Genomic DNA, 19,444 nt, shown 5'->3' with positions numbered 1-19,444 from the left:
CAGAGGAAGGACAGTAACGTGGCAGTCATTTCACCAGAGGAAGGACAGTAACGTGGCAGTCATTTCACCAGAGGAAGGACAGTAACGTGGCAGTCATTTCACCAGAGGAAGGACAGTAACGTGGCAGTCATTTCACCAGAGGAAGGACAGTAACGTGGCAGTCATTTCACCAGAGGAAGGACAGTAATGTGGCAGTCATTTCACCAGAGGAAGGACAGTAATGTGGCAGTCATTTCACCAGAGGAATGACAGTAATGTGGCAGTCATTTCACCAGAGGAATGACAGTAATGTGGCAGTCATTTCACCAGAGGAATGACAGTAATGTGGCAGTCATTTCACCAGAGGAATGACAGTAATGTGGCAGTCATTTCACCAGAGGAATGACAGTAATGTGGCAGTCATTTCACCAGAGGAATGACAGTAATGTGGCAGTCATTTCACCAGAGGAATGACAGTAATGTGGCAGTCATTTCACCAGAGGAATGACAGTAATGTGGCAGTCATTTCACCAGAGGAATGACAGTAATGTGGCAGTCATTTCACCAGAGGAATGACAGTAATGTGGCAGTCATTTCACCAGAGGAATGACAGTAATGTGGCAGTCATTTCACCAGAGGAATGACAGTAATGTGGCAGTCATTTCACCAGAGGAATGACAGTAATGTGGCAGTCATTTCACCAGAGGAATGACAATGTGGCAGTCATTTCACCAGAGGAATGACAATGTGGCAGTCATTTCACCAGAGGAATGACAATGTGGCAGTCATTTCACCAGAGGAATGACAATGTGGCAGTCATTTCACCAGAGGAATGACAATGTGGCAGTCATTTCACCAGAGGAATGACAATGTGGCAGTCATTTCACCAGAGGAATGACAATGTGGCAGTCATTTCACCAGAGGAATGACAGTAATGTGGCAGTCATTTCACCAGAGGAATGATAATGATAGCAATAGTTGATGCCCATCTATTCCTCTCTGTTTTATATTATAATGCAGCCGTGATGGCGAGCGGGATGCAGACCCTGATGAGTCTTCTGTTACTTCTGTTACATTGTTTACTCTGCCTGCACTGCTCCATTGTTGATACAATGTATCATTTCATCTGTTATAACCAAGAGCACAGACCAGTCTGAGTTGACTTTATGTTGATACAATGTATCATTTCATCTGTTATAACCAAGAGCACAGACCAGTCTGAGTTGACTTTATGTTGATACAATGTATCATTTCATCTGTTATAACCAGGAGCACAGGCCAGTCTGAGTTGACTTTATGTTGATACAATGTATCATTTCATCTGTTATAACCAAGAGCACAGACCAGTCTGAGTTGACTTTATGTTGATACAATGTATCATTTCATCTGTTATAACCAAGAGCACAGACCAGTCTGAGTTGATTTTATGTTGATACAATGTATCATCTGTTATAACCAAGAGCACAGACCAGTCTGCGTTGACTTTATGTTGATACAATGTATCATCTGTTATAACCAAGAGCACAGACCAGTCTGAGTTGACTTTATGTTGATACAATGTATCATTTCATCTGTTATAACCAAGAGCACAGGGCCAGTCTGAGTTGACTTTATGTTGATACAATGTATCATTTCATCTGTTATAACCAGGAGCACAGACCAGTCTGAGTTGACTTTATGTTGATACAATGTATCATTTCATCTGTTATAACCAGGAGCACAGACCAGTCTGAGTTGACTTTATGTTGATACAATGTATCATCTGTTATAACCAAGAGCACAGACCAGTCTGAGTTGACTTTATGTTGATACAATGTATCATCTGTTATAACCAAGAGCACAGACCAGTCTGAGTTGACTTTATGTTGATACAATGTATCATTTCATCTGTTATAACCAGGAGCACAGACCAGTCTGAGTTGACTTTATGTTGATACAATGTATCATTTCATCTGTTATAACCAAGAGCACAGACCAGTCTGAGTTGACTTTATGTTGATACAATGTATCATCTGTTATAACCAGGAGCACAGACCAGTCTGAGTTGACTTTATGTTGATACAATGTATCATTTCATCTGTTATAACCAGGAGCACAGACCAGTCTGAGTTGACTTTATGTTGATACAATGTATCATCTGTTATAACCAAGAGCACAGACCAGTCTGCGTTGACTTTATGTTGATACAATGTATCATCTGTTATAACCAAGAGCACAGACCAGTCTGAGTTGACTTTATGTTGATACAATGTATCATCTGTTATAACCAAGAGCACAGACCAGTCTGCGTTGACTTTACAAGTTCACTGACAAATTGAGAAATTGTGACTCAAACTCAACTAAAAGAAGAAGGAACTTTATTATGAGGCCAAGATCAATGATATAAAGAATAATGGGAGTACTTTAAATGGAATTATGGGTAGAATTTAGCCCCATATTTCATCCAATCAGATGGCTTTATTCATCACAAAACCATTTGATGTTGCCAATTTATTTTATTGATTACTTCATTGGCAAAGTGTGTTAGCGTTAGGCAGGAAATGCCAACAGGAAACTTAGGCAGGAAATGCCAACAACGAACAGTGAGCAAATTGTATTCATGCATTAAAAAAACACATAATGAAAGAAAAGCATTTCAAGTTGGAATTCTGTCAAGTTAGTGTGGCAGAGGTGGAACAATAGTTGTTAACGAACAATAATGACAAACCTCCTGGCATTGACAACTTAGATGGAAAGCTACTGAGGATGGTAGCTGACTCTATAGCCACTCCTACTGAGGATGGTAGCTGACTCTATAGCCACTCCTACTGAGGATGGTAGCTGACTCTATAGCCACTCCTACTGAGGATGGTAGCTGACTCTATAGCCACTCCTACTGAGGATGGTAACTGACTCTATAGCCACTCTTACTGAGGATGGTAGCTGACTCTATAGCCACTCCTACTGAGGATGGTAACTGACTCTATAGCCACTCTTACTGAGGATGGTAACTGACTCTATAGCCACTCCTACTGAGGATGGTAGCTGACTCTATAGCCACTCCTACTGAGGATGGTAACTGACTCTATAGCCACTCCTACTGAGGATGGTAACTGACTCTATAGCCACTCCTACTGAGGATGGTAGCTGACTCTATAGCCACTCCTACTGAGGATGGTAGCTGACTCTATAACCACTCCTACTGAGGATGGTAGCTGACTCTATAGTCACTCCTACTGAGGATGGTAGCTGACTCTATAGCCACTCCTACTGAGGATGGTAGCTGACTCTATAGCCACTCCTACTGAGGATGGTAGCTGACTCTATAGCCACTCCTACTGAGGATGGTAGCTGACTCTATAGCCACTCCTACTGAGGATGGTAGCTGACTCTATAGCCCCTCCTACTGAGGATGGTAGCTGACTCTATAGCCACTCCTACTGAGGATGGTGGCTGACTCTATAGCCACTCCTACTGAGGATGGTAGCTGACTCTATAGCCACTCCTACTGAGGATGGTAGCTGACTCTATAGCCACTCCTACTGAGGATGGTAGCTGACTCTATAGCCACTCCTACTGAGGATGGAAGCTGACTCTATAGCCACTCCTACTGAGGATGGAAGCTGACTCTATAGCCACTCCTACTGAGGATGGTAGCTGACTCTATAGCCACTCCTACTGAGGATGGTATCTGACTCTATAGCCACTCCTACTGAGGATGGTAGCTGACTCTATAGCCACTCCTACCGAGGATGGTAGCTGACTCTATAGACACTCCTACTGAGGATGGTAGCTGACTCTATAGACACTCCTACTGAGGATGGTAGCTGACTCTATAGCCACTCCTACTGAGGATGGTAGCTGACTCTATAGCCACTCTTACTGAGGATGGTAGCTGACTCTATAGCCCCTACTACTGAGGATGGTAGCTGACTCTATACCCACTCCTACTGAGGATGGTAGCTGACTCTATACCCACTCCTACTGAGGATGGTAGCTGACTCTATAGCCACTCCTACTGAGGATGGTAGCTGACTCTATAGCCCCTCCTACTGACTCTATAGCCACTCCTACTGACTCTATAGCCACTCCTACTGAGGATGGTAGCTGACTCTATAGCCCCTCCTACTGACTCTATAGCCCCTCCTACTGAGGATGGTAGCTGACTCTATAGCCCCTCCTACTGACTCTATAGCCACTCCTACTGAGGATGGTAGCTGACTCTATAGCCCCTCCTACTGACTCTATAGCCCCTCCTACTGACTCTATAGCCACTCTTACTGAGGATGGTAGCTGACTCTATAGCCACTCCTACTGAGGATGGTAGCTGACTCTATAGCCACTCCTACTGAGGATGGTAGCTGACTCTATAGCCACTCTTACTGAGGATGGTAGCTGACTCTATAGCCCCTACTACTGAGGATGGTAGCTGACTCTATAGCCACTCCTACTGAGGATGGTAGCTGACTCTATAGACACTCCTACTGAGGATGGTAGCTGACTCTATAGACACTCCTACTGAGGATGGTAGCTGACTCTATAGCCACTCCTACTGAGGATGGTAGCTGACTCTAAAGCCACTCCTACTGAGGATGGTAGCTGACTCTATAGCCACTCCTACTGAGGATGGTAGCTGACTCTATAGCCACTCCTACTGAGGATGGTAGCTGACTCTATAGCCACTCCTACTGAGGATGGTAGCTGACTCTATAGCCACTCCTACTGAGGATGGTAGCTGACTCTATAGCCACTCCTACTGAGGATGGTAGCTGACTCTATAGCCACTCCTACTGAGGATGGTAGCTGACTCTATAGCCACTCCTACTGAGGATGGTAGCTGACTCTATAGCCACTCCTACTGAGGATGGTAGCTGACTCTATAGCCACTCCTACTGAGGATGGTAGCTGACTCTATAGCCACTCCTATCTGTCATATTTTTAACCTGAGCCTAAGAGGAAAGTCTTTGTCCTCAGGCCTGGAGGGAAGCCAAAGTCATTCCACTACCCAAGAGTGGTAAAGCCACCTTTACTGGTTCTAACAGCAGACCTATCAGCTTGCTACCAGCTCTTAGCAAACTGTTGGGGAAAAAATGGTGTTTGATCAAGTACAATGCTATTTCTCTGTAAACAAATGAACAACAGACTTTCAGCATGCTTATAGAGAAGGGCACTCAACACGTACTGCACTGACACACATGACTGATGATTGGTTGAAAGAAATGGGTCATTAGAAGATTGTGGGAGCTGTATTGTTAGATTTCAGTGCAGCTTTTCATATTATTGACCATAACCTGTTGTTGAAAAATATGTGTAATGACTTTTCAACCTCTGCCATACCGTGGATTCAGAGCAATCTATCTAATAGAACCTAGGGGGTTTCTTTTAGTGGAAGCTTCTCTAATGTCAAACATTTTAAAGTTTGGTGTACCGCAGGGCAACTCTCTAGGCCCTCTACTCTTTTTTTCCTATATGACTCATATTACCAGAAGTAACCTTTTTTATTGATTTCTACTGGGATTCGTGCGCATTTGATAAAATTTCACAAAACCACGTCGGGGGCCGTTTTTAAACTAATCCCGGGTTGCTAATTATTGGTTCGATAACAAACAACTTCATGTTACCTAGCTAGCTAACAACCTGGTAACTTCACACTAGGTTTAGGCACATCTGATTTGGTCCAGGAAGAAAGGAAAAGGGTTTGCTACTTGTGAGATGTGATTCCAAGGTAGGATTCATATAGGCCTAATGGGAGACTAAACTATATAGGATTCATATAGGCCTAATGGGAGACTATACTATATAGGATTCATGTAGGCCTAATGGGAGACTAAACTATATAGGATTCATATAGGCCTAATGGGAGACTAAACTATATAGGATTCATATAGGCCTAATGGGAGAATAAACTATATAGGATTCATATAGGCCTAATGGGAGACTATATAGGATTCGTATAGGCCTAATGGCAGACTAAACTATATTGGATTCATATAGGCCTAATGGCAGACTAAACTGTATAGGATTCATATAGGCCTAATGGGAGACTAAACTATATAGGATTCATATAGGCCTAATGGGAGACTAAACTGTATAGGATTCATATAGGCTATATAGGTTCAATGCAGTGTTGTCCCCTGACTGACACAATGACATACAGACCAATCACAGCTCGGCCTTTGCAAATATGAGCCAATCAACCAATCCATGCAGCATCCTATTATACAGTGTGAAGTTAAATTCAATGAGTTGTATTGACTAGAAGGACGAATGTCAGTGACAGGTTTTTATAAAACAGGGACAGGATGCGGGGGACGGGGCGGACAGGATGCGGGGGACGGGGCGGACAGGATGCGGGGGACGGGGCGGACAGGATGCGGGGGACGGGGCGAACAGGATGCGGGGACGGGGCGAACAGGATGCGGGGGACGGGGCGAACAGGATGCGGGGATGGGGCGAACAGGATGCGGGGGACGGGGCGAGCGGGGGACGGGGCGAACAGGATGCGGGGGACGGGGCGGACAGGATGCGGGGGACGGGGCGAACAGGATGCGGGGGACGGGGCGAACAGGATGCGGGGGACGGGGCGAACAGGATGCGGGGGACGGGGCGAACAGGATGCTAGGCCACTGATCCCCCCCCTCCGTCGATATCGCGATACTAATTGGTATCCCACCACCGTTCACTCCCCCCAACGTTAGAGGAGAGGGATCTGTTCTCTAGCGAGGAGAGGGATCTGTTCTCTAGCGAGGAGAGGGATCTGTTCTCTAGCGAGGAGAGGGATCTGTTCTCTAGCGAGGAGAGGGATCTGTTCTCTAGCCGTTCCAACGTTAGAGGAGAGGGATCTGTTCTCTAGCCGTTCCAACGTGAGAGTAACTGTAATGAGGAGAGGGATCTGTTCTCTAGCCGTTCCAACGTTAGAGGAGAGGGATCTGTTCTCTAGCCGTTCCAACGTTAGAGTAGAGGGATCTGTTCTCCAGCCGTTCCAACGTTAGAGGAGAGGGATCTGTTCTCTAGCCGTTCCAACGTTAGAGGAGAGGGATCTGTTCTCTAGCCGTTCCAACATGAGAGGAGAGGGATCTGTTCTCTAGCCGTTCCAACGTTAGAGGAGTGGGATCTGTTCTCTAGCCGTTCCAACGTTAGAGGAGAGGGATCTGTTCTCTAGCCGTTCCAACGTTAGAGGAGAGGGATCTGTTCTCTAGCCGTTCCAACGTTAGAGGAGAGGGATCTGTTCTCTAGCCGTTCCAACGTTAGAGGAGAGGGATCTGTTCTCTAGCCGTTCCAACGTTAGAGGAGAGAGATCTGTTCTCTAGCCGTTCCAACGTTAGAGGAGAGGGATCTGTTCTCTAGCCGTTCCAACGTTAGAGGAGAGGGATCTGTTCTCTAGCCGTTCCAACATGAGAGGAGAGGGATCTGTTCTCTAGCCGTTCCAACGTTAGAGGAGTGGGATCTGTTCTCTAGCCGTTCCAACGTTAGAGGAGTGGGATCTGTTCTCTAGCCGTTCCAACGTTAGAGTAGAGGGATCTGTTCTCCAGCCGTTCCAACGTGAGAGTAGAGGGATCTGTTCTCTAGCCGTTCCAACGTTAGAGGAGAGGGATCTGTTCTCTAGCCGTTCCAACGTTAGAGGAGAGGGATCTGTTCTCTAGCCGTTCCAACGTTAGAGGAGAGGGATCTGTTCTCTAGCCGTTCCAACGTGAGAGGAGAGGGATCTGTTCTCTAGCCGTTCCAACGTTAGAGGAGAGGGATCTGTTCTCTAGCCGTTCCAACGTTAGAGGAGAGGGATCTGTTCTCTAGCCGTTCCAACGTTAGAGTAGAGGGATCTGTTCTCCAGCCGTTCCAACGTGAGAGTAGAGGGATCTGTTCTCCAGCCGTTCCAACGTTAGAGGAGAGGGATCTGTTCTCTAGCCGTTCCAACGTTAGAGGAGAGGGATCTGTTCTCTAGCCGTTCCAACGTGAGAGGAGAGGGATCTGTTCTCTAGCCGTTCCAACGTTAGAGGAGAGGGATCTGTTCTCTAGCCGTTCCAACGTTAGAGGAGAGGGATCTGTTCTCTAGCCGTTCCAACGTGAGAGGAGAGGGATCTGTTCTCTAGCCGTTCCAACGTTAGAGGAGAGGGATCTGTTCTCTAGCCGTTCCAACGTGAGAGTAACTGTAATGAGGAGAGGGATCTGTTCTCTAGCCGTTCCAACGTTAGAGGAGAGGGATCTGTTCTCTAGCCGTTCCAACGTTAGAGGAGAGGGATCTGTTCTCTAGCCGTTCCAACGTTAGAGAAGAGGGATCTGTTCTCTAGCCGTTCCAACGTGAGAGTAACTGTATGAGGAGAGGGATCTGTTCTCTAGCCGTTCCAACATTAGAGGAGAGGGATCTGTTCTCTAGCCGTTCCAACATGAGAGGAGAGGGATCTGTTCTCTAGCCGTTCCAACGTTAGAGGAGTGGGATCTGTTCTCTAGCCGTTCCAACGTTAGAGGAGAGAGATCTGTTCTCTAGCCGTTCCAACGTTAGAGGAGAGGGATCTGTTCTCTAGCCGTTCCAACGTTAGAGGAGAGGGATCTGTTCTCTAGCCGTTCCAACGTGAGAGGAGAGGGATCTGTTCTCTAGCCGTTCCAACGTGAGAGGAGAGGGATCTGTTCTCTAGCCGTTCCAACGTGAGAGGAGAGGGATCTGTTCTCTAGCCGTTCCAACATGAGAGGAGAGGGATCTGTTCTCTAGCCGTTCCAACATGAGAGGAGAGGGATCTGTTCTCTAGCCGTTCCAACGTTAGAGGAGTGGGATCTGTTCTCTAGCCGTTCCAACGTTAGAGGAGAGAGATCTGTTCTCTAGCCGTTCCAACGTTAGAGGAGAGGGATCTGTTCTCTAGCCGTTCCAACGTGAGAGGAGAGGGATCTGTTCTCTAGCCGTTCCAACGTGAGAGGAGAGGGATCTGTTCTCTAGCCGTTCCAACGTGAGAGTAACTGTAATGAGGAGAGGGATCTGTTCTCTAGCCGTTCCAACGTTAGAGGAGAGGGATCTGTTCTCTAGCCGTTCCAACGTTAGAGTAGAGGGATCTGTTCTCCAGCCGTTCCAACGTTAGAGGAGAGGGATCTGTTCTCTAGCCGTTCCAACGTTAGAGGAGAGGGATCTGTTCTCTAGCCGTTCCAACATGAGAGGAGAGGGATCTGTTCTCTAGCCGTTCCAACGTTAGAGGAGTGGGATCTGTTCTCTAGCCGTTCCAACGTTAGAGGAGAGGGATCTGTTCTCTAGCCGTTCCAACGTTAGAGGAGAGGGATCTGTTCTCTAGCCGTTCCAACGTTAGAGGAGAGGGATCTGTTCTCTAGCCGTTCCAACGTTAGAGGAGTGGGATCTGTTCTCTAGCCGTTCCAACGTTAGAGGAGAGAGATCTGTTCTCTAGCCGTTCCAACGTTAGAGGAGAGGGATCTGTTCTCTAGCCGTTCCAACGTTAGAGGAGAGGGATCTGTTCTCTAGCCGTTCCAACATTAGAGGAGAGGGATCTGTTCTCTAGCCGTTCCAACATGAGAGGAGAGGGATCTGTTCTCTAGCCGTTCCAACGTTAGAGGAGTGGGATCTGTTCTCTAGCCGTTCCAACGTTAGAGGAGTGGGATCTGTTCTCTAGCCGTTCCAACGTTAGAGTAGAGGGATCTGTTCTCCAGCCGTTCCAACGTGAGAGTAGAGGGATCTGTTCTCTAGCCGTTCCAACGTTAGAGGAGAGGGATCTGTTCTCTAGCCGTTCCAACGTTAGAGGAGAGGGATCTGTTCTCTAGCCGTTCCAACGTTAGAGGAGAGGGATCTGTTCTCTAGCCGTTCCAACGTGAGAGGAGAGGGATCTGTTCTCTAGCCGTTCCAACGTTAGAGGAGAGGGATCTGTTCTCTAGCCGTTCCAACGTTAGAGGAGAGGGATCTGTTCTCTAGCCGTTCCAACGTTAGAGTAGAGGGATCTGTTCTCCAGCCGTTCCAACGTGAGAGTAGAGGGATCTGTTCTCCAGCCGTTCCAACGTTAGAGGAGAGGGATCTGTTCTCTAGCCGTTCCAACGTTAGAGGAGAGGGATCTGTTCTCTAGCCGTTCCAACGTGAGAGGAGAGGGATCTGTTCTCTAGCCGTTCCAACGTTAGAGGAGAGGGATCTGTTCTCTAGCCGTTCCAACGTTAGAGGAGAGGGATCTGTTCTCTAGCCGTTCCAACGTGAGAGGAGAGGGATCTGTTCTCTAGCCGTTCCAACGTTAGAGGAGAGGGATCTGTTCTCTAGCCGTTCCAACGTGAGAGTAACTGTAATGAGGAGAGGGATCTGTTCTCTAGCCGTTCCAACGTTAGAGGAGAGGGATCTGTTCTCTAGCCGTTCCAACGTTAGAGGAGAGGGATCTGTTCTCTAGCCGTTCCAACGTTAGAGAAGAGGGATCTGTTCTCTAGCCGTTCCAACGTGAGAGTAACTGTATGAGGAGAGGGATCTGTTCTCTAGCCGTTCCAACATTAGAGGAGAGGGATCTGTTCTCTAGCCGTTCCAACATGAGAGGAGAGGGATCTGTTCTCTAGCCGTTCCAACGTTAGAGGAGTGGGATCTGTTCTCTAGCCGTTCCAACGTTAGAGGAGAGAGATCTGTTCTCTAGCCGTTCCAACGTTAGAGGAGAGGGATCTGTTCTCTAGCCGTTCCAACGTTAGAGGAGAGGGATCTGTTCTCTAGCCGTTCCAACGTGAGAGGAGAGGGATCTGTTCTCTAGCCGTTCCAACGTGAGAGGAGAGGGATCTGTTCTCTAGCCGTTCCAACATGAGAGGAGAGGGATCTGTTCTCTAGCCGTTCCAACGTTAGAGGAGTGGGATCTGTTCTCTAGCCGTTCCAACGTTAGAGGAGAGAGATCTGTTCTCTAGCCGTTCCAACGTTAGAGGAGAGGGATCTGTTCTCTAGCCGTTCCAACGTGAGAGGAGAGGGATCTGTTCTCTAGCCGTTCCAACGTGAGAGGAGAGGGATCTGTTCTCTAGCCGTTCCAACGTGAGAGTAACTGTAATGAGGAGAGGGATCTGTTCTCTAGCGAGGAGAGGGATCTGTTCTCCAGCCGTTCCAACGTGAGAGGAGAGGGATCTGTTCTTTAGCCGTTCCAACATTAGAGGAGAGGGATCTGTTCTCTAGCCATTCCAACATTAGAGTAACGGGAATGAGGAGAGGGATCTGTTCTCTAGCCGTTCCAACGTTAGAGGAGAGGGATCTGTTCTTTAGCCGTTCCAACATTAGAGGAGAGGGATCTGTTCTCTAGCCGTTCCAACATTAGAGTAACGGGAATGAGGAGAGGGATCTGTTCTCTAGCCGTTCCAACATTAGAGGAGAGGGATCTGTTCTCTAGCCGTTCCAACATTAGAGTAACGGGAATGAGGAGAGGGATCTGTTCTCTAACCGTTCCAACGTTAGAGTAGAGGGATCTGTTCTTTAGCCGTTCCAACGTTAGAGTAGAGGGATCTGTTCTCTAGCCGTTCCAACGTTAGAGGAGAGGGATCTGTTCTCTAGCCGTTCCAACGTGAGAGGAGAGGGATCTGTTCTCTAGCCGTTCCAACGTTAGAGGAGAGGGATCTGTTCTCTAGCCGTTCCAACGTTAGAGGAGAGGGATCTGTTCTCTAGCCGTTCCAACGTTAGAGGAGAGGGATCTGTTCTCTAGCCGTTCCAACGTTAGAGGAGAGGGATCTGTTCTCTAGCCGTTCCAACGTTAGAGGAGAGGGATCTGTTCTCTAGCCGTTCCAACGTTAGAGGAGAGGGATCTGTTCTCTAGCCGTTCCAACGTTAGAGGAGAGGGATCTGTTCTCTAGCCGTTCCAACGTTAGAGGAGAGGGATCTGTTCTCTAGCCGTTCCAACGTTAGAGGAGAGGGATCTGTTCTCTAGCCGTTCCAACGTTAGAGGAGAGGGATCTGTTCTCTAGCCGTTCCAACGTTAGAGGAGAGGGATCTGTTCTCTAGCCGTTCCAACGTTAGAGGAGAGGGATCTGTTCTCTAGCCGTTCCAACGTTAGAGGAGAGGGATCTGTTCTCTAGCCGTTCCAACGTTAGAGGAGAGGGATCTGTTCTCTAGCCGTTCCAACGTTAGAGGAGAGGGATCTGTTCTCTAGCCGTTCCAACGTTAGAGGAGAGGGATCTGTTCTCTAGCCGTTCCAACGTTAGAGGAGAGGGATCTGTTCTCTAGCCGTTCCAACGTTAGAGGAGAGGGATCTGTTCTCTAGCCGTTCCAACGTTAGAGGAGAGGGATCTGTTCTCTAGCCGTTCCAACGTTAAGAGGAGAGGGATCTGTTCTCTAGCCGTTCCAACGTTAAGAGGAGATGGATCTGTTCTCTAGCCGTTCCAACGTGAGAGGAGAGGGATCTGTTCTCTAGTCGTTCCAACGTTAGAGTAACGGGAATGAGGAGAGGGATCTTTTCTCTAGCCGTTCCAACGTTAGAGTAGAGGGATCTGTTCTCTAGCCGTTCCAACGTTAGAGGAGAGGGATCTGTTCTCTAGTCGTTCCAACGTTAGAGTAACGGGAATGAGGAGAGGGATCTTTTCTCTAGCCGTTCCAACGTTAGAGTAGAGGGATCTGTTCTCTAGCCGTTCCAACGTTAGAGGAGAGGGATCTGTTCTCTAGCCGTTCCAACGTTAGAGTAGAGGGATCTGTTCTCTAGCCGTTCCAACGTTAGAGGAGAGGGATCTGTTCTCTAGCCGTTCCAACGTTAGAGGAGAGGGATCTGTTCTCTAGCCGTTCCAACGTTAGAGGAGAGGGATCTGTTCTCCAGCCGTTCCAACGTGAGAGTAACTGTAATGAGGAGAGGGATCTGTTCTCTAGCCGTTCCAACGTTAGAGTAGAGGGATCTGTTCTCCAGCCGTTCCAACGTGAGAGTAACTGTAATGAGGAGAGGGATCTGTTCTCTAGCCGTTCCAATGTGAGAGTAACTGTAATGAGGAGAGGGATCTGTTCTCTAGCCGTTCCAACGTTAGAGGAGAGGGATCTGTTCTCCAGCCGTTCCAACGTTAGAGGAGAGGGATCTGTTCTCTAGCCGTTCCAACGTTAGAGGAGAGGGATCTGTTCTCTAGCCGTTCCAACGTTAGAGGAGAGGGATCTGTTCTCTAGCCGTTCCAACGTTAGAGGAGAGGGATCTGTTCTCTAGCCGTTCCAACGTGAGAGTAACTGTAATGAGGAGAGGGATCTGTTCTCTAGCCGTTCCAACGTTAGAGTAGAGGGATCTGTTCTCCAGCCGTTCCAACGTTAGAGGAGAGGGATCTGTTCTCTAGCCGTTCCAACGTGAGAGTAACTGTAATGAGGAGAGGGATCTGTTCTCTAGCCGTTCCAACGTTAGAGTAGAGGGATCTGTTCTCTAGCCGTTCCAACGTTAGAGGAGAGGGATCTGTTCTCTAGCCGTTCCAACGTTAGAGTAGAGGGATCTGTTCTCTAGCCGTTCCAACGTTAGAGTAGAGGGATCTGTTCTCTAGCCGTTCCAACGTGAGAGGAGAGGGATCTGTTCTCTAGCCGTTCCAACGTGAGAGGAGAGGGATCTGTTCTCTAGCCGTTCCAACGTGAGAGGAGAGGGATCTGTTCTCTAGCCGTTCCAACGTGAGAGGAGAGGGATCTGTTCTCTAGCCGTTCCAACATGAGAGGAGAGGGATCTGTTCTCTAGCCGTTCCAACGTGAGAGGAGAGGGATCTGTTCTCTAGCCGTTCCAGCGTGAGAGGAGAGGGATCTGTTCTCTAGTCGTTCCAACGTTAGAGGAGAGGGATCTGTTCTCTAGCCGTTCCAACATGAGAGGAGAGGGATCTGTTCTCGAGCCGTTCCAACGTGAGAGGAGAGGGATCTGTTCTCTAGCCGTTCCAGCGTGAGAGGAGAGGGATCTGTTCTCTAGCCGTTCCAACGTGAGAGTAACGGTAATGAGGAGAGGGATCTGTTCTCTAGCCGTTCCAACGTTAGAGTAGAGGGATCTGTTCTCTAGCCGTTCCAACGTTAGAGGAGAGGGATCTGTTCTCTAGCCGTTCCAACGTGAGAGTAACGGTAATGAGAAGAGGGATCTGTGAAGTGCTGCAGGGTCTGTCTCTAATAATCAGAGACATGTCTGGTTAAACTGCTTTGGCTGGGAATGAGGGTTCCCATCCAGAGGTTGACATATTCCTTCAGTAATATTGCCACAGTCATACCGCTTAGAAGAAGAAGAAGAACTCCGCCAGCATGGCATTATTGAACTTCCTGTATTCCACATTGGTCACACGCTAGAGTATAGCGTGACCCAACCACAGCCATTTCATCACGGTTTTAAATAGGATACTGTTTTTTCTGTGTACTGAGTTCGCTTCGTCTCCATGACCTGTATACATTTGGTTTCACATCTTGTGTAAGCATTTCTTGCAAGGAAGCATTTCACTCTACTGCACTGACACTACACTGTACTCTACACTGACACTATGCTGACACTGCGCTGTACTGTACACTGACACTGCACTGTACTGTACACTGACACTGCGCTGACAAAAAAACACTTTGATTTGCATGGAGGGCCAGATGTTTCTGCCGTTATAGTGAAAACCTCTGGGGATCTCAGGAGCTCGTCTCTGTCTCCAAGGACGACGTCCTCTTCAACGAAATACTTGAGATGAGGTTGAACTGTCCGTTCTCTCTGTGTCTCAGTGGTGGGTTTTCTGGGCTTTGCAGAAAGTTTGGGGCTCCGTGACGGCACACGTCTGGTTCCAGACCTCCGGAGTGGTCCACAGAAACATGCTTCTCTCTTTCCTTTGAAAGCCTCAGAATGTTTGGCAGTGACACACACACACACACATACACACACACACACTGAGAACAGTGTCCTCGGAGTAACATATATCATTCCTCCTGTTGCCAGACAAAATCTATGTCCCAAATTGCACACTGTTCCCTATATAGTGCACAATATTTAACATTTTTTTTTTTTTGACTTTTTGGTCAAAAGTAGTGCACTATATCGGGAAAAGGGTGCCATTTGAAATGCAGACCTAATCTCTCTCTGGCTCCAGTTGACTTTTATTTTTTATAGAAGCCAGAATTCCCAGAACTGTTTCCATGAACAGATATGCTGGTTTGAGTTCAGGTCTCCTTTTGGTTTTGTGGGAATTTAGTGGCCTTATAGGAAGATGTCTGTTATATTCTACTGTCTGTCTGTCTACCTGTCGGACGTGAGGCAGAACGTGGTGTCTGCTAAGGGATGAATGGGCTAAAATGCCTGTCACTGTGTAGTAGGTGCGCTAACATGCTAGCCTATATATGGTTTTTACATTTACATTTACATTTAAGTCATTTAGCAGACGCTCTTATCCAGAGCGACTTACAAATTGGTGAATTCACCTTCTGACATCCAGTGGAACAGCCACTTACAATAGTGCATCTAAATCATTTAAGGGGGGAGAAGGATTACTGATCCTATCCTAGGTATTCCTTGAAGAGGTGGGGTTTCAGGTGTCTCCGGAAGGTGGTGATTGACTCTGCTGTCCTGGCGTCGTGAGGGAGTTTGTTCCACCATTGGGGGGCCAGAGCAGCGAACAGTTTTGACTGGGCTGAGCGGGAACTGTACTTCCTCAGTGGTAGGGAGGCGAGCAGGCCAGAGGTGGATGAACGCAGTGCCCTTGTTTGGGTGTAGGGCCTGATCAGAGCCTGGAGGTACTGCGGTGCCGTTCCCCTCACAGCTCCGTAGGCAAGCACCATGGTCTTGTAGCGGATGCGAGCTTCAACTGGAAGCCAGTGGAGAGAGCGGAGGAGCGGGGTGACGTGAGAGAACTTGGGAAGGTTGAACACCAAACGGGCTGCGGCGTTCTGGATGAGTTGTAGGGGTTTAATGGCACAGGCAGGGAGCCCAGCCAACAGCGAGTTGCAGTAATCCAGACGGGAGATGACAAGTGCCTGGATTAGGACCTGCGCCGCTTCCTGTGTGAGGCAGGGTCGTACTCTGCGGATGTTGTAGAGCATGAACCTACAGGAACGGGCCACCGCCATGATGTTGGTTGAGAACGACAGGGTGTTGTCCAGGATCACGCCAAGGTTCTTAGCGCTCTGGGAGGAGGACACAATGGAGTTGTCAACCGTGATGGCGAGATCATGGAACGGGCAGTCCTTCCCCGGGAGGAAGAGCAGCTCCGTCTTGCCGAGGTTCAGCTTGAGGTGGTGATTCGTCATCCACACTGATATGTCTGCCAGACATGCAGAGATGCGATTCGCCACCTGGTCATCAGAAGGGGGAAAGGAGAAGATTAATTGTGTGTCGTCTACATAGCAATGATAGGAGAGACCATGTAAGGTTATGACAGAGCCAAGTGACTTGGTGTATAGCGAGAATAGGAGAGGGCCTAGAACAGAGCCCTGGGGGACACCAGTGGTGAGAGCGCGTGGTGAGGAGACAGATTCTCGCCACGCCACCTGGTAGGAGCGACCTGTCAGGTAGGACGCAATCCAAGCGTGGGCCGCGCCGGGAGATGCCCAACTCGGAGAGGGTGGAGAGGAGGATCTGATGGTTCACAGTATCGAAGGCAGCCGATAGGTCTAGAAGGATGAGAGCAGAGGAGAGAGAGTTAGCTTTAGCAGTGCGGAGCGCCTCCGTGATACAGAGAAGAGCAGTCTCAGTTGAATGACTAGTCTTGAAACCTGACTGATTTGGATCAAGAAGGTCATTCTGAGAGAGATAGCGGGAGAGCTAGCCAAGGACGGCACGTTCAAGAGTTTTGGAGAGAAAAGAGAGAAGGGATACTGGTCTGTAGTTGTTGACATCGGAGGGATCGAGTGTAGGTTTTTTCAGAAGGGGTGCAACTCTCGCTCTCTTGAAGACGGAAGGGACGTAGCCAGCGGTCAGGGATGAGTTGATGAGCGAGGTGAGGTAAGGGAGAAGGTCTCCGGAAATGGTCTGGAGAAGAGAGGAGGGGATAGGGTCAAGCGGGCAGGTTGTTGGGCGGCCGGCCGTCACAAGAAGCGAGATTTCATCTGGAGAGAGAGGGAGAAAGAGGTCAGAGCACAGGGTAGGGCAGTGTGAGCAGAACCAGCGGTGTCGTTTGACTTAGCAAACGAGGATCGGATGTCGTCGACCTTCTTTTCAAAATGGTTGACGAAGTCATCTGCAGAGAGGGAGGAGGGGGGGGAGGGGGAGGAGGATTCAGGAGGGAGGAGGATTCAGGAGGGAGGAGAAGGTGGCAAAGAGCTTCCTAGGGTTAGAGGCAGATGCTTGGAATTTAGAGTGGTAGAAAGTGGCTTTAGCAGCAGAGACAGAGGAGGAAAATGTAGAGAGGAGGGAGTGAAAGGATGCCAGGTCCGCAGGGAGGCGAGTTTTCCTCCATTTCCGCTCGGCTGCCCGGAGCTCTGTTCTGTGAGCTCGCAATGAGTCGTCGAGCCACGGAGCGGGAGGGGAGGACCGAGCCGGCCTGGAGGATAGGGGACATAGAGAGTCAAAGGATGCAGAAAGGGAAGAGAGGAGGGTTGAGGAGGCAGAATCAGGAGATAGGTTGGAGAAGGTATGAGCAGAGGGAAGAGATGATAGGATGGAAGAGGAGAGAGTAGCGGGGAGAGAGAGCGAAGGTTGGGACGGCGCGATACCATCCGAGTAGGGGCAGTATGGGAAGTGTTGGATGAGAGCGAGAGGGAAAAGGATACAAGGTAGTGGTCGGAGATTTGGATGTGAGTTGCAATGAGGTTAGTGGAAGAACAGCATCTAGTAAAGATGAGGTCGAGCGTATTGCCTGCCTTGTGAGTAGGGGGGGAAGGTGAGAGGGTGAGGTCAAAAGAGTAGAGGAGTGGAAAGAAGGAGGCAGAGAGGAATGAGTCAAAGGTAGACGTGGGGAGGTTAAAGTCGCCCAGGACTGTGAGAGGTGAGCCGTCCTCAGGAAAGGAGCTTATCAAGGCATCAAGCTCATTGATGAACTCTCCGAGGGAACCTGGAGGGCGATAAATGATAAGGATGTTAAGCTTGAAAGGGCTGGTAACTGTGACAGCATGGAATTCAAAGGAGGCGATAGACAGATGGGTAAGGGGAGAAAGAGAGAATGACCACTTGGGAGAGATGAGGATCCCGGTGCCACCACCCCGCTGACCAGAAGCTCTCGGGGTGTGCGAGAACACGTGGGCGGACGAAGAGAGAGCAGTAGGAGTAGCAGTGTTATCTGTGGTGATCCATGTTTCCGTCAGTGCCAAGAAGTCGAGGGACTGGAGGGAGGCATAGGCTGAGATGAACTCTGCCTTGTTGGCTGCAGATCGTCAGTTCCAGAGGCTACCGGAGACCTGGAACTCCACGTGGGTCGTGCGCGCTGGGACCACCAGATTAGGGTGGCCGCGGCCACGCGGTGTGGAGCGTTTGTATGGTCTGTGCAGAGAGGTGGCTGTTCCAGAGAGAACAGGGATAGATAGACACATAGTTGACAGGCTACAGAAGAGGCTACGCTAATGCAAAGGAGATTGGAATGACAAGTGGACTACACGTCTCGAATGTTCAGAAAGTTAAGCTTACGTAGCAAGAATCTTATTGACTAAAATGATTGAAATGATACAGTACTGCTGGAGTAGGCTAGCTGGCAGTGGCTGCGATGTTGACACTACACTAATCAAGTCGTTTTACCATAGCGATGCTAAAATACTAGCCTGTGTATCGCCTACATCAGACTGCTTAAATACAAGCCTGCACAGTAGTCGATTGCTAAACTGCTAACCTATATGTGTTAACAGCAGATATGCTAACGAGTCTGCTTGTTCCCACCTCTTCAGAGGAGTCCCCCATGGTGTACTGTAGGTATGCTAAAATGCTAGCCTATGTAAGGTTTTTACCATAGCGATGCTAATGTGCTAACCTGCGAGTGTTGCTTTGTTTCTCTCTACAGAAGAGTCCTCCACAGTGCTGAAGATAGCTTCCTACATCCTGATAGGTGTCGGTGGTCTCTCCATGTTGATGGGCTTCCTGGGTTGCCTGGGGGCTATCTACGAGATCCGCTGTCTGCTGGGCCTGGTGAGTGCACACACACACAGACATACACACAGGCACACACAGACATACACACAGGCACACACAGACATACACACAGGCACTCACAGACATACACACAGGCACTCACAGACATACCCAGGCACTCACAGACATACCCAGGCACTCACAGACATACCCAGGCACTCACAGACATACCCAGGCACTCACAGACATACCCAGGCACTCACAGACATACCCAGGCACTCACAGACATACCCAGGCACTCACAGACATACCCAGGCACTCACAGACATACACACAGGCACTCACAGACATACACACAGGCACTCACAGACATACACACAGGCACTCACAGACATACACACAGGCACTCACAGACATACACACAGGCACTCACAGACATACACACAGGCACTCACAGACATACACACAGGCACTCACAGACATACACACAGGCACTCACAGACATACACACAGGCACTCACAGACATACACACAGGCACTCACAGACATACACACAGGCACTCACAGACATACAGACATACACACAGGCACTCACAGACATACACACAGGCACTCAC

At 48.8% G+C, this 19,444-nt stretch overlaps 1 protein-coding gene across 1 annotated transcript in view; it reads left to right on the top strand.

The window, feature by feature from the left end:
* LOC135538570 (CD82 antigen-like) overlaps positions 1-19,444 on the top strand; it is a 73,593-nt gene that overhangs the window by 33,142 nt on the left and 21,007 nt on the right. Inside the window, exon 4 of the mRNA XM_064964461.1 lies at positions 18,760-18,884. Within this exon, the coding sequence (XP_064820533.1) occupies positions 18,760-18,884 (125 nt within the window). The remainder of the gene's footprint in view (positions 1-18,759; positions 18,885-19,444) is intronic.

This window comes from Oncorhynchus masou, unplaced genomic scaffold, assembly GCF_036934945.1.
Source record: "Oncorhynchus masou masou isolate Uvic2021 unplaced genomic scaffold, UVic_Omas_1.1 unplaced_scaffold_984, whole genome shotgun sequence".
Classification (NCBI taxonomy): domain Eukaryota; kingdom Metazoa; phylum Chordata; class Actinopteri; order Salmoniformes; family Salmonidae; genus Oncorhynchus; species Oncorhynchus masou.
The sequence above is the reverse complement of the archived record's forward strand: the minus strand, read 5'-3'. Positions and strand labels throughout refer to the sequence as shown.